Source organism: Oncorhynchus clarkii, unplaced genomic scaffold (assembly GCF_045791955.1).
Source record: "Oncorhynchus clarkii lewisi isolate Uvic-CL-2024 unplaced genomic scaffold, UVic_Ocla_1.0 unplaced_contig_461_pilon_pilon, whole genome shotgun sequence".
Classification (NCBI taxonomy): domain Eukaryota; kingdom Metazoa; phylum Chordata; class Actinopteri; order Salmoniformes; family Salmonidae; genus Oncorhynchus; species Oncorhynchus clarkii.
The window spans coordinates 174,888-196,791 of record NW_027258019.1 but is presented as its reverse complement, the minus strand read 5'-3'; the positions used below and the strand labels follow the sequence as shown (position 1 = coordinate 196,791).

At 40.1% G+C, this 21,904-nt stretch overlaps 1 protein-coding gene across 1 annotated transcript; it reads right to left on the bottom strand.

Moving 5' to 3' along the window:
- Positions 1 to 7,615: 7,615 nt before the first annotated feature.
- Positions 7,616 to 18,167, bottom strand: LOC139394548 (zinc finger protein 850-like). Its single transcript, XM_071142639.1, has 3 exons — positions 17,975 to 18,167; positions 10,924 to 11,047; positions 7,616 to 9,753 (listed from the first exon to the last, which is right to left on the bottom strand). The coding sequence occupies exons 1-3, from the start codon at positions 17,981 to 17,983 to the stop codon at positions 7,925 to 7,927; spliced, it is 1,962 nt and encodes a 653-aa protein (XP_070998740.1). The 5' UTR covers positions 17,984 to 18,167; the 3' UTR covers positions 7,616 to 7,924.
- Positions 18,168 to 21,904: the final 3,737 nt, after the last annotated feature.

Genomic DNA, 21,904 nt, shown 5'->3' with positions numbered 1-21,904 from the left:
ATCCTCCCTTATAGTGTCAACCTGGTAGCAGAGCCACGGGGGTCAGGAGGTTATCGCGATCATCCAGCAGACCCAATCTGGGGAGATTTGTATCGAAACAAATAACAAAACAATACACCCCTTCATTACATTCCTACATATCACTTCTCACAGGGGTTTGATGAAAAACCCCTAAGTCAGGCTTTGTACTACTAGTCAGGCTTTGTACTACTACGTTATACAAGTCAGGCTTTGTACTACTAGTCAGGCTTTGTACTACTACGTTATTTAAGTCAGGCTTTGTACTACTACGTTATGTAAGTCAGGCTTTGTACTACTACGCTATGTAAGTCAGGCTTTGTACTACTAGTCAGGCTTTGTACTACTAGTCAGGCTTTGTACTACTAGTCAGGCTTTGTACTACTAGTCAGGCTTTGTACTACTACGTTATGTAAGTCAGGCTTTGTACTACTAGTCAGGCTTTGTACTACTACGTTATGTAAGTCAGGCTTTGTACTACTACGTTATGTAAGTCAGGCTTTGTACTACTACGTTATTTAAGTCAGGCTTTGTACTACAAGTCAGGCTTTGTACTACTACGTTATGTAAGTCAGGCTTTGTACTACTAGTCAGGCTTTGTACTACTAGTCAGGCTTTGTACTACTAGTCAGGCTTTGTACTACTAGTCAGGCTTTGTACTACTAGTCAGGCTTTGTACTACTACGTTATGTAAGTCAGGCTTTGTACTACTAGTCAGGCTTTGTACTACTACGTTATGTAAGTCAGGCTTTGTACTACTAGTCAGGCTTTGTACTACTACGTTATGTAAGTCAGGCTTTGTACTACTACGTTATTTAAGTCAGGCTTTGTACTACAAGTCAGGCTTTGTACTACTACGTTATGTAAGTCAGGCTTTGTACTACTAGTCAGGCTTTGTACTACTAGTCAGGCTTTGTACTACTAGTCAGGCTTTGTACTACTACGTTATACAAGTCAGGCTTTGTACTACTAGTCAGGCTTTGTACTACTAGTCAGGCTTTGTACTACTAGTCAGGCTTTGTACTACTAGTCAGGCTTTGTACTACTAGTCAGGCTTTGTACTACTAGTCAGGCTTTGTACTACTAGTCAGGCTTTGTACTACTACGTTATACAAGTCAGGCTTTGTACTACTAGTCAGGCTTTGTACTACTAGTCAGGCTTTGTACTACTACGTTATGTAAGTCAGGCTTTGTACTACTAGTCAGGCTTTGTACTACTACGTTATGTAAGTCAGGCTTTGTACTACTACGTTATTTAAGTCAGGCTTTGTACTACAAGTCAGGCTTTGTACTACTACGTTATGTAAGTCAGGCTTTGTACTACTAGTCAGGCTTTGTACTACTAGTCAGGCTTTGTACTACTAGTCAGGCTTTGTACTACTAGTCAGGCCTTGTACTACTAGTCAGGCCTTGTACTACTAGTCAGGCTTTGTACTACTAGTCAGGCTTTGTACTACTACGTTATACAAGTCAGGCTTTGTACTACTAGTCAGGCTTTGTACTACTAGTCAGGCTTTGTACTACTAGTCAGGCTTTGTACTACTAGTCAGGCTTTGTACTACTAGTCAGGCTTTGTACTACTAGTCAGGCTTTGTACTACTAGTCAGGCTTTGTACTACTACGTTATACAAGTCAGGCTTTGTACTACTAGTCAGGCTTTGTACTACTACGTTATGTAAGTCAGGCTTTGTACTACTAGTCAGGCTTTGTACTACTACGTTATGTAAGTCAGGCTTTGTACTACTACGTTATGTAAGTCAGGCTTTGTACTACTACGTTATTTAAGTCAGGCTTTGTACTACTACGTTATGTAAGTCAGGCTTTGTACTACTAGTCAGGCTTTGTACTACTACGTTATTTAAGTCAGGCTTTGTACTACTAGTCAGGCTTTGTACTACTACGTTATGTAAGTCAGGCTTTGTACTACTAGTCAGGCTTTGTACTACTACGTTATGTAAGTCAGGCTTTGTACTACTAGTCAGGCTTTGTATTACTACGTTATGTAAGTCAGGCTTTGTACTACTAGTCAGGCTTTGTACTACTACGTTATGTAAGTCAGGCTTTGTACTACTACGTTATTTAGGTCAGGCTTTGTACTACTAGTCAGGCTTTGTACTACTACGTTATGTAAGTCAGGCTTTGTACTACTACGTTATGTAAGTCAGGCTTTGTACTACTAGTCAGGCTTTGTACTACTACGTTATTTAAGTAAGGCTTTGTACTACTAGTCAGGCTTTGTACTACTAGTCAGGCTTTGCACTACTACGTTATGTAAGTCAGGCTTTGTACTACTAGTCAGGCTTTGTACGACTACGTTATGTAAGTCAGGCTTTGTACTACTACGTTATGTAAGTCAGGCTTTGTACTACTACGTTATGTAAGTCAGGCTTTGTACTACTAGTCAGGCTTTGTACTACTACGTTATGTAAGTCAGGCTTTGTACTACTAGTCAGGCTTTGTACTACTACGTTATGTAAGTCAGGCTTTGTACTACTACGTTATGTAAGTCAGGCTTTGTACTACTAGTCAGGCTTTGTATTACTACGTTATTTAAGTCAGGCTTTGTACTACTAGTCAGGCCTTGTACTACTAGTCAGGCTTTGTACTACTAGTCAGGCTTTGTACTACTAGTCAGGCTTTGTACTACTACGTTATTTAAGTCAGGCTTTGTACTACTAGTCAGGCTTTGTACTACTACGTTATTTAAGTCAGGCTTTGTACTACTAGTCAGGCTTTGTACTACTAGTCAGGCTTTGTACTACTACGTTATGTAAGTCAGGCTTTGTACTACTAGTCAGGCTTTGTACTACTAGTCAGGCTTTGTACTACTACGTTATTTAAGTCAGGCTTTGTACTACTAGTCAGGCTTTGTACTACTAGTCAGGCTTTGTACTACTAGTCAGGCTTTGTACTACTACGTTATTTAAGTCAGGCTTTGTACTACTAGTCAGGCTTTGTACTACTAGTCAGGCTTTGTACTACTAGTCAGGCTTTGTACTACTAGTCAGGCTTTGTACTACTACGTTATACAAGTCAGGCTTTGTATTACTAGTCAGGCTTTGTACTACTACGTTATGTAAGTCAGGCTTTGTACTACTACGTTATTTAAGTCAGGCTTTGTACTACAAGTCAGGCTTTGTACTACTACGTTATGTAAGTCAGGCTTTGTACTACTAGTCAGGCTTTGTACTACTAGTCAGGCTTTGTACTACTAGTCAGGCTTTGTACTACTAGTCAGGCTTTGTACTACTACGTTATACAAGTCAGGCTTTGTACTACTAGTCAGGCTTTGTACTACTAGTCAGGCTTTGTACTACTAGTCAGGCTTTGTACTACTAGTCAGGCTTTGTACTACTAGTCAGGCTTTGTACTACTACGTTATACTAGTCAGGCTTTGTACTACTACGTTATACAAGTCAGGCTTTGTACTACTACTAGTCAGGCTTTGTACTACTACGTTATGTAAGTCAGGCTTTGTACTACTACGTTATTTAGGTCAGGCTTTGTACTACTAGTCAGGCTTTGTACTACTACGTTATGTAAGTCAGGCTTTGTACTACTACGTTATGTAAGTCAGGCTTTGTACTACTACGTTATGTAAGTCAGGCTTTGTACTACTAGTCAGGCTTTGTACTACTACGTTATTTAAGTCAGGCTTTGTACTACTACGTTATTTAAGTCAGGCTTTGTACTACTAGTCAGGCTTTGTACTACTAGTCAGGCTTTGTACTACTACGTTATTTAAGTCAGGCTTTGTACTACTAGTCAGGCTTTGTACTACTAGTCAGGCTTTGTACTACTACGTTATTTAAGTCAGGCTTTGTACTACTAGTCAGGCTTTGTACTACTAGTCAGGCTTTGTACTACTAGGTTATGTAAGTCAGGCTTTGTACTACTACGTTATGTAAGTCAGGCTTTGTACTACTACGTTATTTAAGTCAGGCTTTGTACTACTACGTTATTTAAGTCAGGCTTTGTACTACTAGTCAGGCTTTGTACTACTACGTTATGTAAGTCAGGCTTTGTACTACTAGTCAGGCTTTGTACTACTACGTTATTTAAGTCAGGCTTTGTACTACTAGTCAGGCTTTGTACTACTACGTTATGTAAGTCAGGCTTTGTACTACTAGTCAGGCTTTGTACTACTACGTTATGTAAGTCAGGCTTTGTACTACTAGTCAGGCTTTGTATTACTACGTTATGTAAGTCAGGCTTTGTACTACTAGTCAGGCTTTGTACTACTACGTTATACAAGTCAGGCTTTGTACTACTACTAGTCAGGCTTTGTACTACTACGTTATGTAAGTCAGGCTTTGTACTACTACGTTATTTAGGTCAGGCTTTGTACTACTAGTCAGGCTTTGTACTACTACGTTATGTAAGTCAGGCTTTGTACTACTACGTTATGTAAGTCAGGCTTTGTACTACTACGTTATTTAAGTCAGGCTTTGTACTACTAGTCAGGCTTTGTACTACTACGTTATGTAAGTCAGGCTTTGTACTACTAGTCAGGCTTTGTACGACTACGTTATGTAAGTCAGGCTTTGTACTACTACGTTATGTAAGTCAGGCTTTGTACTACTAGTCAGGCTTTGTACTACTACGTTATGTAAGTCAGGCTTTGTACTACTACGTTATGTAAGTCAGGCTTTGTACTACTAGTCAGGCTTTGTATTACTACGTTATTTAAGTCAGGCTTTGTACTACTAGTCAGGCTTTGTACTACTACGTTATTTAAGTCAGGCTTTGTACTACTAGTCAGGCTTTGTACTACTACGTTATTTAAGTCAGGCTTTGTACTACTAGGTTATGTAAGTCAGGCTTTGTACTACTACGTTATTTAGGTCAGGCTTTGTACTACTAGTCAGGCTTTGTACTACTACGTTATGTAAGTCAGGCTTTGTACTACTACGTTATGTAAGTCAGGCTTTGTACTACTAGTCAGGCTTTGTACTACTACGTTATGTAAGTCAGGCTTTGTACTACTAGTCAGGCTTTGTACGACTACGTTATGTAAGTCAGGCTTTGTACTACTACGTTATGTAAGTCAGGCTTTGTACTACTAGTCAGGCTTTGTACTACTACGTTATGTAAGTCAGGCTTTGTACTACTACGTTATTTAAGTCAGGCTTTGTACTACTACGTTATTTAAGTCAGGCTTTGTACTACTAGTCAGGCTTTGTACTACTACGTTATGTAAGTCAGGCTTTGTACTACTAGTCAGGCTTTGTACTACTACGTTATATAAGTCAGGCTTTGTACTACTAGTCAGGCTTTGTACTACTACGTTATGTAAGTCAGGCTTTGTACTACTAGTCAGGCTTTGTACTACTACGTTATGTAAGTCAGGCTTTGTACTACTAGTCAGGCTTTGTACTACAAGTCAGGCTTTGTACTACTACGTTATGTAAGTCAGGCTTTGTACTACTAGTCAGGCTTTGTACTACTACGTTATGTAAGTCAGGCTTTGTACTACTAGTCAGGCTTTGTACTACTAGTCAGGCTTTGTACTACTACGTTATGTAAGTCAGGCTTTGTACTACTACGTTATTTAAGTCAGGCTTTGTACTACTACGTTATGCTAGTCAGGCTTTGTACTACTAGTCAGGCTTTGTACTACTACGTTATGTAAGTCAGGCTTTGTACTACTAGTCAGGCTTTGTACTACTACGTTATGTAAGTCAGGCTTTGTACTACTAGTCAGGCTTTGTACTACTACGTTATGTAAGTCAGGCTTTGTACTACTCGTCAGGCTTTGTACTACTACGTTATGTAAGTCAGGCTTTGTACTACTAGTCAGGCTTTGTACTACTACGTTATGCTAGTCAGGCTTTGTACTACTAGTCAGGCTTTGTACTACTACGTTATGTAAGTCAGGCTTTGTACTACTACGTTATATAAGTCTAGTGGAAATTCCAACTTTAATTCGCTCGGATTTATTCAATAAATACAGCAACTAATCTCTTACTGCAAAAAAAATAATTTTTCAGGCCTTTATGGGCAGTTCTCTATATGTATTACCTGGATGTAGAAAATCAAATAAGCGTTTAGACATCTAAAGCTTTTAACCTCTATCAAATTATCCTTTTAACCTTAGCTCTATCAAATTATCCTTTTAACCTTGGCTCTATCAAATTATCCTTAAAGGGGCCGCTCAGAATAATTTGTTCACCCCTGACGTGTTCAGGGTTGCATATTTTAACCTTACCTCTATCAAATTATCCTTAAAAAGGGACCGTTCTGAACCTCTCAGAATAATTTGTTCACCCCTGACGTATGAGTGTTCAGGGTTGCATATTATTAGTATTTCCATTAACAAATCTCTAGTAATCAATTTTTTTTTTTTTTTAAATTGTATCTATATTGTCACAGAATCAATACATAAATGTAGGAATTCTTAGTTACTCACATTCAGTGTGTTTCCAATGACTTCCCTTTATCCCTACGACTCAGCTCGACGTATAGAAACTTAAAACACATGTTTTATTTATTTTAGTCTAATTATACACATTTCTATACTTTATCACAAACTTCAGATGAACGCGTATTTCCAACCTCACACAACTCACATATCACAAACACAGGGAATAACACCTAAACAATAGTAACCTATTACCTCATTTATCAAACATTTGATCAAAACATTACACATTATAATTTGAACTTCACCAAGCCGAGTTCTCTCTCTCTCTCTCGCAAGATCACCCACACACACTAGTCCTTGACTCCACATGAACCTCACCAGTCCTACTGTGATCAACTCAGTACCACGGATCTGGACTTAGGCTAATTAACAATCATGCCCAAGGATACCACATTTAAGAACACTTATCAATGGAGTCCTGCTAGTTTACGTCAGCTGTGGCCCTCTGAAGGAAGACCTCGCTCTGAGCGTAACCTCAACAGGGGCATTTATTTTTATAATTTCATCACTTATCGGACAGATAGTAACTGAGGTAGGCTTGGACCGTGTCGGAGATCTGGCATCCACCCGCGCACGCTACCTCTCAGATCTTAGGCAACTGCTCAATAATGAGTATGGTTTTCCTTGAGATCCCACTTTCTGATTCCCTGGGCACAGTTTACCCAGATCTTCAGGAGCGGTCAACAGGTGTGAAGTTTCAGATCCTCGTCACCCAAAAAAATGTAAATGGACATTCATACCGAGAGAGATTGAAGTCATTTCTTCAAACAATCATCTTTATTTAATATTGATTAATTATTGCAATAATGAAAGACTAGTTCAAGCCCAACACTCTTGACTGTTGGGCAGAGCAGCCAAAACTTTCCAGGCAAATGCTTTTTCCACCCCTCCCCTGCAGATTGGGTCACCATAAGCCACTTTGGGTTTATCCTGTGGTCATCTGCACTGGGGGGGGGTTTGTTCTACTCCTCCAGGTTCTCCTCATCTGGGTTACATCTAACCACACCTTATCTATTGGATTTTAGGCTCCTCTCAGTTCACACAGATATTTAAAAATAACATACATTTCTTACTATTAGTTAAGTATATAATCAAACTATTAATAACAAACTAAATCTGGTAAATATGTAATTTTTCTAATATACGTTTTATCATTGTATACAAAAATTTAGATTTTTTTTTTTTTTTTTACATATTAGAAAAACAGTGGTAAAGCATTTCCCCACAGTCAGAGCAGTGGTAAGGTTTCTCTCGGGTGTTTATTTTATAGGTTGCCTGAAAGAATAAAACTCTTCCCACAGTCAGAGCAGTGGTGAGGTTTCTCTGTGTGTCAGCTGGTGTCTAGTAAGGTGACCCTTCAAGGTGTAACTCTTGTCACACTCTTAGCAGCTGTACGGCCTCCCTCCTGTGTGGACTCTCTGGTGAATCTTTAAGTAATCAGATCTTGAAAAACTGAGTCCACACTGTGCAGCAGTAAGGCTTCTATTTGGAGTGAGTTTGCTGGTGAGATTGAAAGTCACCCGACGTGACAAAACTCTTCCCACACTGATCACAGTGGTGCGGCTTCTTTCCTGTGTGCCTTCTCTTGTGGACTTTAAAAGCAAAGGCCTGGGAAAAACTCTTCCCACAGTCAGGGAAAGGGCATTGGTATGGCCTCTCTCCTGTGTGTCTTCGCTGGTGAATTCGCAAGGTTGCCATTGTGGAAAAGTTGTTCCCGCAGTCTGAGCAAGAGAACGGTTTCTCTCCCTTGTGACTACGCTCGTGTCCTTTGAGAGACTGTTGCCAAAGGAAGCTCTTGTCACAGTGGGAGCAGTGGTAAGGCTTCTCTCCAGTGTGAATAAGCTGGTGTTTCTTCAATGCACCTGGCGTTGTGCAGCTCGACTCACACTGAGAGCAATGGTACATCTTCTTCTCTGAATGTGTGAACTTGTGACTATTTAAAGAATCACGTCTTGAAAAGCTCTTCTTGCAGTCAGAGCACTGATAGGGTTTTGCTCCTGTGTGTATTCTTCGGTGTGTCCCAAGACTGGTTCTATGTGCAAACTTCTGCCCACATTCAGAGCACTCGTATGGTTTCTCTCCAGTGTGAATCCGCATGTGTTCTTCCAGTGCCCTGGCAGAGGAGAGACTAGCACCGCACTGGGAGCAGCAGTGAGGTTTATCTTCTGTGTGTCTGACCTCATGTTCTTTCAGAGATCTGTTGTTAGTGAAACTCAGCTCGCACTTAGAGCAGTGGTAGGGCTTTTCTCCTGTGTGAATTTGCATGTGAATTTTCAGGTGATCCGACCGTCCAAAACTCCTCTGGCAAACATTGCAGCTGTGTGGCTTCTCGCCTGTGTGAATTCTCTGGTGTTTGTACAGGGCTGAATTAGTGGCAAAGCTTAACTTACAGTGGGAACAGTGGAAGGGTTTCTGTCCAGTGTGCGTTCGCTTATGCTGCTCTAGAGAATGAGATGATCCTAGCTTCTTGCCACACTGTGGGCATTGGTATCCTTTCTCTCCAGTGTGCACTATGTTATGTCGCAAGAGTCCAGTCTTAACAGCAAACCTTTTCCCGCACTCAGTACATTGGTGGGGCTTCTCTCCAGTATGTCTTAGCTGGTGACATCTTAAAGTACAAATCAGTCTGAAGCTTTTCCCACAGTCAGCACAATGGTAAGGTTTCTCCCCTGTGTGAATCCTATGATGTATTCTGAGTAACTTAGCGGAGGAAAAGCTTCCTCCGCACTGCTCACAGTGGTGAGGCTTTTCTCCTGTGTGTATTCGTTTGTGTTCAGACAGTGCCGAGGCTTCTGTGAAACTCTTCCCACACTCAGAGCAGTGGAACGGTCTCTCTCCAGTGTGAATCCGCCAGTGAGCTTTTAAGCTTTGTGATGTAGCAAATCTCTTCCCGCAGTCAGAGCAACAGTGTGGTTTTTCGCCGGTGTGTTTTATTCTCTCATGTACCCGTAAACCACTGGAGTATGTAAATCTCTGCCCACATTCTGAGCACTGGTACGGTTTTTCTCCAGTGTGAATCCGCATGTGTCCTTCCAGTGCACTGGCAGAGGAGAGGCTAGCTCCACACTGGGCGCAGCAGTGAGGTTTCTCTCCAGTATGAATTCTCTGGTGTCCTCTAAGGTTTACTTTAGAGGTGTAACTCTTTCCACAGTCAGAGCAGCAGTGAGGTTTCTTCCTCGTGGGTCTCAGCTGTTGTTTCTTGAGGTGTTCTGATCTTGAGACACTTTTCTCTGCCTCGACAGCATCATGATGTTTTGCCTGCCCAGATGACAAGCCCCTTCTACCGAGAGAGTGACGGTTAGGACTGTCCCCTGTGAAGAAAAGACAGACCGTTATGGTTCCTTCATATCGAAGCCAGATTTAGGCCCAGCTTTTCACACTCTTGTAACCGAATTTTAGCAATTAAAATCTTCAATGTAAAATCGCGTTAAATCTTCAAATTGTCAATGTATCCAAGGGTGTAGGGTTGTAATGATTCTACATTCCTAAATATATTGATTTATTAAATCTAGAATCTGCTTCGCAACAAAGCCTCCTTCACTCACGCCGCCAAACATACCCTCGTAAAACTGACTATCCTACCGGTCCTCGACGTCATTTACAAAATAGCTTCCAATACTCGACTCAGCAAACTGGATGCAGTCTATCACAGTGCCATCCGTTTTGTCACCAAAACCCCTTATACCACCCACCACTGCGACCTGTATGCTCTAGTCGGCTGGCCCTCGCTACATATTCATCGCCAGACCCACTGGCTCCAGGTCATCTATAAGTCTATGCTAGGTAAAGCTCCGCCTTAGCTCACTGGTCACCATAGCAACACTCATACCACAGCACGCGCTCCAGCAGGTATATCGCACTGGTAATCGCCAAAGCCAATAACTCCTTTGGCTGCCTTTCCTTCCAGTTCTCTGCTGACAATGACTGAAACGAATTGCAAAAATCGAAGCTGGAGACTTATATGTTTATATGTCTTATATGCTGTCTCCAGCTTATATGTCTCTCACAAACTTTAAACATCAGCTATCCGAGCAGCTAACATAGCCCATCTGTAAACCCAATCTACCTACCTCATCTCCATATTGTTTATATTTACCTTTCTGCTCTTTTGCACACCAGTATTTCTACTTGCACATCATCATCTGCACATCTATCCCTCCAGTGTTAATTTGCTATATTGTAATTACTTCGCTACTATGGCCTGTTTATTGCCTTACCTCCTAACGCCATTTGCACTCACTGTATATAGACTTTTTTCCTATTGTGTTTTTGACTCTTGTTTATTCCATGTGTGTTGTTGTTTGTGTCGCACTGCTTTGCTTTATCTTGGCCATGTCGCAGTTGTAAACTAGCCAACCTGGTTAAATAAAGGTGATTTAAAAAATAATAATTGTACATCTTTTAAACAGATTGTATTTAGTGGCAATTAATGACATCCAGGGAGTGTCCCAAAATACATTTATATAACAGCATGAACCCACTTAGCTCCGGCGTTTTCCTGTAGTCGACCAGCAGCACAGACAACCTCTTCAGACCCAGCAGTAAGGTGTTACCAGGAGAGGTACGACCCGGGGACTCCGGGAGGGGTAGGGGGGAGAGTGTTTCCTGTTACCCCAAAAAGAGAGGAGGAGTGTTGTCATATTGGTACAAAACAATAATCCCTCTCTTTAAATTCTTAAACAAAATTCTTGCGACTAACAACGTTATATATATATATATATATATAAAATGAAAATTTAGGCAAAAAGGCGAACTCAGATCCTTCATTCATTAAATCAGATGGCTCAGTCAACACAAAACCCACTGATATCTCCAAGTAGTTGGGAGGAGCTGGCAACACGTGCAAACTTGGACATGATAGCAACAAATTCTGAAACTACACAAAAAATGAATAACTGACCAAATTATGAAAGCATTGTAATTTTAAATTCAGTAAAGTGAGAGGTGAAGCAACTATTGTTTATCAACAACGACAAGCCACCCGGGTCTGAAAACTTGGATGGAAAATGAAAATGAATTGAGGATCATAGCGGATGATAGTGCCACTCCTATTAGCCATCCCTTCAGTCTAAGCATAGAGGAAAGTGTTCACCCTCAGGTCTGGAGGGAAGTAAACGTCATTCCGATACCTGAGAACAGCAACGCATCCACTACAGGCTCAAACAGCCGACCAATCAGCTACCAACCCTTAGTAAACTTCCGTTTTTTTTTTTTGTTGACCAGATGCCATTTCACAGATAAAAAAAATTAACAACTGACTTTCTTACAGGGAGGGGGGCATTCAACATGTACAGCACTGACACAAGTGACTGATGATTGGCTGAAACAAATTGACGATAAGAAGCTTGTGGGAGCCGTTATATTCGACTTTAGTGCAGCTTTTGCCATTATCAATCATAATCTGCTGCCGGGAAAAAGCTGTTATGGCTTCCCTGCTATATTGTGGATCGAGAGTTCTGTCTAACAGAACACAGAGAGTGTTCTTTAATGGAATTCCCTCGCCAACATAATCCAGGTAGAATTCGGAATTCCCCAGGGCAGTTGTCTAGGCCCCTTTGAAAAAAACGGTCTTTACTAATGACCTGCCACTGGCTCTGAGTAAAGACTGTGTGTCTATGTATGACAAAACTACACACGTCCTCTACCAACGGGAATTGAAATCGCTGCTACACTTTTTTTTTTAAATTTTTGGATAAATAGCGTGCCCAATTTCAACTTCCTGCTACTCATGGCAAGAATATAAGATATGCATATCATTCATAGATTTGGATAGAAAACACTAAAGTTTCTAGAACTGTTTGAATCATGTCTGTGGGTATTACAGAACTTATGTAGCAGGCAAAACCCCGAGGACTAACTGTTCAGAATTATTTTTTCCCCCTCTCTCTGTTCCCTGAGTTGTCATTGCCAAGGGATATTTCTTAGGAACCTGTTTTAGTTCCTACCGCTTCCACTGGATGTCACCAGTCTTTGGAATTTGGTTGAGGTTATTCCTTTGTGCAATGAAGAAGTAGGCCAACTAGGAACTGGGTACACTGTTGAGAGTTGCGCAAGACGTGAAAAGTATCGCTGGTTTGTTTTCATTCCTGTATTGAACACAGAAAGACCCGTCTACAATTTGATCGATTATTAACGTTTAAAAATACCGAAAGTTGTATTACAAAAGTAGTTTGAAATATTTTGGCAAAGTTCATAGGCAACTTTTGAAATATTTTGTAGTGACGTTGCGTAAGCTGTTTTTTCTGGATCAAACGTGCTTTATAAAATTGACATTTTGGATATATATGGACGGAATAAATGGTCCTTTTGTTCGATTAGTGATGTTTATGGGACATATTGGAGTGCCAACAAAAGAAGCCCGTCAAAAGTAATGCATGTTTTAAATTTTATTTCAGCATTTTGTGTAGCGCCTGCAGGGTTGAAATATGATAACCCCTTTGTTTACTGCTGGTGCTATCATCAGTTAAAACCTCTTGAAGCTAGGGGGCACTATTTTTATGTTTGGAAAAATAACGTTCCCAAAGTAAACGGCCTATTTCTCAGCACCAGGTGCTAGAATATGCATATAATCCACAGATTAGGATAGAAAACACTCCAAAGTTTCCAAAACTGTCAAAATATTGTCTGTGAGTATAACAGAACTGATATTGCAGGCGAAAGCCTGAGAAAAATCCAATCAGGAAGTGACTCTTATCTTGAAACCCCTGTATTCCTATGCATCCCTATTGACCATTGAAAGGGATATCAACCAGATTCCTTTTTCTGTGGCTTCCCTAAGGTGTCAGCCTTTAGACATAGTTTCAGGCTTTTATTTTGAAGAATGAGCGTGAGCGACCACATTGCGTAAGCGGACAGGTGGGGGCTCTGAGTGATTTGTGCGCAAAAGAGAGAGGCGGCCATTGTTACTCCCGGTCCTAGTGAAAAGCCAACTGTCCCGGTTGATATATTATCGAATAGATATTTGAAAAACTGCGTTGTCGTGACCGCTCTTTACCTGATGCTAGGTGTACTTATTGTTTTGCTCTGCTATCGATAAACTTATACAAACGCTTGTATTGCTTTCGTTGTTAAGCATAATTTCAAAATCTGAGACAACAGGGTGATTAACAAAAGGCTAAGCTGTGTTTCGCTATATTTCACTTGTGATTTCTATTCTATTTATTATTTGACTGTTGACTGTTGCGCTATGCTATTCAGCGTTGCTGATGACAAATATACCGGATTCGGTATAACGCAATCAACAAGGTAGGTCGTACAGACCCTAGTTATGTTGCATCTGGACTGCTGTCCAGTCATGTGGTCAGGTGCCACAAAGAGGAACTTAAAGTTACAATTGACTCAGAACAGAGCAGCACGGCTGGCCCTTAAATGTACACGGAGAGCTAACAATGATATGCATGTCAATTTCTCCTGGCTCAAAGTAGAGGAGAGATGCATCACTGCTTGTATTTGTGAGAGGTGTTGACAAGCTGAATGCACGAGCTGTCTGTTTGAACTACTGGCACACATCTCAGACACCTAATCATACCCGGCATACTAGAGGTCGACCAACTATGATTTTTCAACGTCGATACCGATTATTGGAGGACCCAAAAAGGCCAATACCGATTAAATCGGCCGATTATTATTTATTTATTTGTAATAATGACAATTACAACAATAATTACAACAATACTGAATGAACACTTATTTTAACTTAATATAATACATCAATAAAATCAATTTAGCCTCAAATAAATAATGAAACATGTTCAATTTGGTTTCAATAATGCAAAAGCACAGTGTTGGAGAAGAAAGTAAAAGTGCAATATGTGCCATGTAAAAAAGCTAACATTTAAGTTCCTTGCTCAGAACATGAGAACATATGAAAGCTGGTGGTTCCTTTTAACATGAGACTTCAACATTCCAAGGTAAGAGGTTTTAGGCTGTAATTAATATAGTATTTATAGGACTATTTCTCTCTATATAATTTATTTCATATACGTTTGATTATTGGATGTTCTTATAGGCACTTTAGTATTGCCAGTATAACAGTATAGCTTTTACGTCCCTCTCCTCGCTCCTACCAGGGCTCGAACCAGGAACACATATAGGACTATTCGGAATCGAATGCTGTGCATTGAGCTGTTTATGCCTACCACCGCTCAGTCAGACTGCTCTATCAAATAAAAAAATCATAGACTTAATTATAACATAATAACACACTGAAATACAAGTTCATTAATAATTAATAATCGATTCCTGAAACTATAATTTCGAAAACACAGCGTTTATTATTTCAGTGAAATATGGAACCGTTCCGTATTTTATCTAACGGGTGGCATCCCTAAGTCTAAATATTGCTGTTACATTGTACAACCTTCAATGTTATGACACTCTAGACCCAAACTGCTACAGACCTATATCTATCCTACCCTGTCTTTCTAAGGTCTTTGAAAGCCAAGTTAACAAACAGATTACCGACCATTTCGAATCCCACCGTACCTTCTCCGCTATGCAATCTGGTTTCAGAGCTGGTCATGGGTGCACCTCAGCCACGCTCAAGGTCCTAAACGACATCATAACTGCCATCGATAAGAAACATTACTGTGCAGCCGTATTCATCGACCTGGCCAAGGCTTTCGACTCTGTCAATCACCACATTCTTATTTGCAGACTCGATAGCCTTGGTTTCTCAAATGATTGCCATGCCTGGTTTACCAACAACTTCTCTGATAGAGTTCAGTGTGTCAAATCGGGGGGCCTGTTCTCTGGACGTCTGGCAGTCTCTATGGGGGTGCCACAGGGTTCAATTCTCGGGCTGACTCTCTTCTCTGTATACATCAATGATGTCGCTCTTGCTGCTGGTGATTCTCTGATCCACCTCTACGCAGACGACACCATTCTGTATACTTCTGGCCCCTCTTTGGACACTGTGTTAAATAACCTCCAGATGAGCTTCAATGCCATACAACTCTCCTTCAGTGGCCTCCAACTGCTCTTAAACACAAGTAAAACTAAATGCAAAACATACCCTCGTAAAATTGACCATCCTACCGATCCTCGACTTCGGTTATGTCATCTATAAAATAGCCTCCAACACTCTACTCAACCAATTGGATGCAGTCTATCACAGTGCCATCCGTTTTGTCACCAAAGACCCATACACTACCCACCATTGCAACCTGTACGCTCTCGTTGGTTGGCCCTCACTTCATACTCGTCGCCAAACCCACTGGCTACAGGTTATCTACAAGTCTCTGCTAGGTAAAGCCCCGCCTTAAATCAGCTCACTGGTCGCCATAGCAGCACGCGCTTCAGCAGGTATATCTCACTGGTCACCCCCAAAGCCAATTCCTCCTTTGGTCGTCTTTCCTTCCAGTTCTCTGCTGCCAATGACTGGAACGAACTGCAAAATCTCTGAAGCTGGAGACTCATATCTCCCTCACTAGCTTTAAGCACCAGATGTCAGAGCAGCTCACAGATCACTGCACCTGTGCACAGCCCATCTGTAAACAGCCCATCAATCTACCTCATCCCCATACTGTATTTATTTATCTTGCTCCTTTGCACCCCAGTATCTCTACTTGCACATTCATCTTCTGCCGACCTACCATTCCAGTGTTTACTTGCTACATTGTAATTACTTCACCACCATGGCCTATTTATTTCCTTAACTTACCTCATTTGCACTCCCTGTATATAGACTTTTTGTTTTATTTTGTTCTACTGTATTATTGACTGTATGTTTTGTTTATTCCATGTGTAACTCTGTGCTGTTGTATGTGTCACATTGCTATGCTTTATCTTGGCCAGGTCACAGTTGTAAATGAGAACTTGTTCTCAACTTGCCTACCTGGTTAAATAAAGGTGAAATATATATATATATATATTTTTTTAAATGCCACAATTGCATAAAATTCTGGCAAATTTAGTTCGCAGCATATACCAATGAATGCAAGAGAAGTGACATTTCACCTGGTAAATATTGCCTGCTGACCTGGATTTCTTTTAGCTAAATATGCAGGTTTAAAAATATATATTTCTGTGTATTGATTTTAAGAAAGGCATTGATACTTATTTTCCACCATAATTTGCAAATAAATTCAAAAATGTGATTTTCTAAAAAAAATACATCTCCTCATTTTGTCTGTCATAGTTGAAGTGTACGTATGATGAACATTACAGGCCTCTCCCATCTTTTTAAGTGGGAGAACTTGCACAATTGGTGGCTGACTAAATACTTTTTTGCCCCACTGTATAGTATAATACAGTAGGTCTAACTAACCAGACTAATTATAGTATACTACAGTAGGTCTATCCATTCAGACTAATTATAGTATACTACAGTAGGCCTAACTAACCAGACTAATTATAGTATACTACAGTAGACCTAACTAACCAGACTAATTATAGTATACTACAGTAGACCTATCTAACCAGACTAATTATAGTATACTACAGTAGACCTATCCATTCATACTAATTATAGTATACTACAGTAGACCTAACTAACCAGACGAATTATAGTATACTACAGTAGGTCTATCCATTCAGACTAATTATAGTATAATACAGTAGGCCTAACTAACCAGACTAATTATAGTATACTACAGTAGACCTAACTAACCAGACTAATTATAGTATATTACAGTAGACCTATCTAACCAGACTAATTATAGTATACTACAGTAGACCTATCTAACCAGACTAATTATAGTATACTACAGTAGACCTAACTAACCAGACTAATTATAGTATACTACAGTAGACCTATCCATTCAGACTAATTATAGTATACTACAGTAGACCTATCCATTCAGACTAATTATAGTATACTACTAACCAGACTAATTATAATATACTACAGTAGACCTAACTAACCAGACTAATTATAGTATACTACAGTAGACCTAACTAACCAGACTAATTATAGTATACTACAGTAGACCTAATTAACCAGACTAATTATAGTATACTACAGTAGACCTAACTAACCAGACTAATTATAGTATACTATAGTAGACCTATCCATTCAGGCTAATTATAGTATACTACAGTAGACCTGTCCATTCAGGCTAATTATAGTATACTACAGTAGGTCTACAGACCAAATTAACTTAACTGTTGGCCGCAGCAAAACATTGGATTTTCCTAAACGAGCTACCGACTGGAGACCTGGACATATGTCTGTTCCTGAAAGACCTTGATTCTGATATTGTGCAGACCAAATTAACCTTAACCGTGTCAGGAGCAGACAAATATGCCCGGCTCTCCAGTTGGTAGCTCGTTCAGGAAAATCCAAGGCTTTGCTGCGGCCTACTTTAGCAATCTTCCATTCAGCAATTCACGGCCATTATTACCGTTCGGGAAGAGCAACGAGATATTAAACCACGTAAACAATACTTAGTAAAGCGAAATTAATTAAACAATAAATGAAACTGTGCTATAAGTTAAATAAATGTCACCACCCGACGGAGATCCGTGAAACGTGTTACCACGTTCGTGGCCGCCGAGGTGTTTTTATTTATATTTTACAAGCGTCTTACTCACCTGAGTCATTGTAGACACTCGTTTACGGTCGGTCGTTTGCAGAGTTCAGACCAAGTGAACCAGATGAGATGTTTATCCCTAGTCTGTTGAATTGTAGATTATGGAGGTAACGTTATATTCTAACCAGTGACTCTCTGCCTAAAGTCCCGAAAGAAAAGACAGACTCCGCCTTCACATCCGTTCCATTGAAAACATTTCCTTCACGTTACCATTCTGCTGGTCGCAGATCATGAAATGGCCGCAGAAAAGGCGGATATGTTTTTCAAAATAAGAGTCGTCCTCCAATAACAAGCGAATTTATAGATTTTTGAAGCACTATATTACAGTACAACTGTGCACAGCATTGAAACCGCATAGGGAGGAAAAAAACACAGATCTTTTGATGCATTTTTAAATTGCATGTTATTACACTGAACACAAATATTAATGCAACATGTAAAGTGTTAGTCCCATGTTTCATACCACCGAAATGCTTATTTATTTACATCCCTGTTAGGGAGCATTTATCTTTTGCCAAAATAATCCATCCAGGTGTTTTTTTTTTTAAACAGCATGATCATTACACAGGTGCACCTTGTGCCGAGGACAATAATAAAAGGCTGCTCTAAAATGTGTAGTTTTGTCACACAACATGATGCCACAGATGTATCAAGTTTTGAGAGAACCTGCAACTGGCATGCTGTCTGCAGGAATGTCCACCAGAGCTGTGGCTTGATAATTTAATGTTAATTTCTCTACCATAACCTGCCTCCAACATCATTTGAGTGTATTTGGCAGTACTTACAACTGGCTTCACAACCACAGACCATCCTAGGATATATGGTATATTCTAGAATTCATCCATGATGTCATAATGACAGTTTAACCAGGTTTCTAGGATATATGGTATATTCTAGAATTCGTCCATGTTGTCATAATGATAGTTTAACCAGGTTTCTAGGATATATAGTATGTTCTAGAATTCATCCATGATGTCATAATGATAGTTTAACCAGGTTTCTAGGATATATGGTATATTCTAGAATTCATCCATGATGTCATAATGACAGTTTAACCAGGTTTCTAGGATATATGGTATATTCTAGAATTCGTCCATGATGTCATAATGACAGTTTAACCAGGTTTCTAGGATATATAGTATGTTCTAGAATTCATCCATGATGTCATAATGATAGTTTAACCAGGTTCCTAGGATATGGTATATTCTAGAATTCATCCATGATGTCATAATGACAGTTTAACCAGGTTTCTAGGATATATAGTATATTCTAGAATCCTTGCATTTTGACTCGGGAAAGTGAGGTTGGGTGACCACTGTACTAAGTAAATGACCTTGATAACAGCATTTTCAGGATGTTAAATGTAACAACTATTTTTTTTCTCCAAAAAGCAATCTATTAGTATGGTTTTTGAACACTATAAATTTGCTTGCATCATGATCAGAGCTCTATAATAATAGATAATGGCATGTTTATAGGCTGAGCAGAGCTCTATAATAATAGATAATGGCATGTTTATAGGCTGATCAGAGCTCTATAATAATAGATGTCATGTTTATAGGCTGAGCAGAGCTCTATAATAATAGATAATGTCATGTTTATAGGCTGAGCAGAGCTCTATATTAATAGATTATTATTCATAGGTTTAATTTGGATCCATAGTTAAAGGGATAGCCCCCTTTTTTGAAATTTTAGCCTAAAAATACATTCCCAAATCTGACTGCCTGTAGCTCAGGACCTGAAGCAAGGATATGCATATTCTTGGTACCGTTTGACAGGAAAGACTATGAAGTTTGTGGAAATGTGAATTGAATGTAGGAGAATAACACATTAGAAAAGATAAAGAAAAAAAACATGTTTTCTACCACCATCTTTGAAATGCAACAGAAAGGTCCCACATCACTCTGGATGTAGTTCTAGCCATCACTCTGGATGTAGTTCTAGCCATCACTCTGGATGTAGTTCTAGCCATCACTCTGGATGTAGTTCTAGCCATCACTCTGGTCGTAGTTCTAGCCATCACTCTAGATGTTGTTCTAGCCATCACTCTAGATGTTGTTCTAGCCATCACTCTAGATGTTGTTCTAGCCATCACTCTGGTCGTAGTTCTAGCCATCACTCTGGATGTAGTTCTAGCCATCACTCTGGATGTAGTTCTAGCCATCACTCTGGATGTAGTTCCAGCCATCACTCTGGATGTAGTTCCAGCCATCACTCTGGATGTAGTTCCAGCCATCACTCTGGATGTAGTTCCAGCCATCACTCTGGTCGTAGTTCCAGCCATCACTCTGGATGTAGTTCTAGCCATCACTCTGGATGTAGTTCCAGCCATCACTCTGGATGTAGTTCTAGCCATCACTCTGGATGTAGTTCTAGCCATCACTCTGGATGTAGTTCTAGCCATCACTCTGGATGTAGTTGTAGCCATCACTCTGGTCGTAGTTCTAGCCATCACTCTGGTCGTAGTTCTAGCCATCACTCTGGTCGTAGTTCTAGCCATCACTCTGGTCGTAGTTCTAGCCATCACTCTGGTCGAAGTTCTAGCCATCACTCTGGATGTAGTTCTAGCCATCACTCTGGTGGTAGTTCTAGCCATCACTCTGGTCGTAGTTCTAGCCATCACTCTGGATGTAGTTCTAGCCATCACTCTGGTCGTAGTTCTAGCCATCACTCTGGATGTAGTTCTAGCCATCACTCTGGATGTAGTTCTAGCCATCACTCTGGTCGTAGTTCTAGCCATCACTCTGGATGTAGTTCTAGCCATCACTCGGGATGTAGTTCTAGCCATCACTCGGGATGTAGTTCCAGCCATCACTCGGGATGTAGTTCCAGCCATCACTCGGGATGTAGTTCCAGCCATCACTCGGAATGTAGTTCCAGCCATCACTCTGGATGTAATTTCGATGGTGTCCACAAGATGGCAGCAGTGTATGTGCAAAGTTTCAGACGGATAACTTGAAGTATGAGCGAACTACATGACATTTAGTGTGAAGTCACCCAGGTACATATTAGTTAAAATACATTTATGTTAGCAGGCAATATTAACTAGGGAAATTGTGTCACTTCTCTTGCGTTCTGTGCAAGCAGAGTCCAGGTATATGCAGCAGTTTGGGCCGCCTGGCTCATTGGGAACTATGAAGACTATTTCTTCCTAACAAAGACCGGAATTAATTTCCCGGAATTTTAAATAATTATGACATAACATTGAAGGTTGTACAATGTAACAGCAATATTTAGACTTATGGATGCCACCCGTTCGATAAAATATGGAACGGTTCCGTATTTCACTGAAAGAAATGATAGTTTCCGGATTTGACCATATTAATGACCTAAGGCTCGTATTTCTGTGTGTTTATTATATTATAATTAAGTCTATTATTTGATATTTGATAGAGCAGTCTGACTGAGCGGTGGTAGGCTGTACCTGTGATTGTCCTGATTGTTAATCAGCGTGCTCTACCACTCGATATTTAATATTATCCATTCTTTAACACCTACTGTGTACCTGTGCTTGTCGTGATTGTTAATCAGCGTGCTCTACCACTCAATATTTAATACTATCCATTCTTTAACACCTACTGTGTACCTGTGCTTGTCCTGATTGTTAATCAGCGTGCTCTACCACTCGATATTTAATACTATCCATTCTTTAACACCTACTGTGTACCTGTGCTTGTCCTGATTGTTAATCAGCGTGCTCTACCACTCGATATTTAATACTATCCATTCTTTAACACCTACTGTGTACCTGTGATTGTCCTGATTGTTAATCTAATTCTATGCATCCGTTGCCAAACCAAATCTGCAGTGCAATGGCGGGCTGCTCCTTCTCCGTTAAGAAACAACGACCCCTCGGGCAGAGGTCGCATTTAAATAGTACTTTTATTCAAAGCTACGGATTTCAGAAAACAACGGAAGGCTCGCAATTACA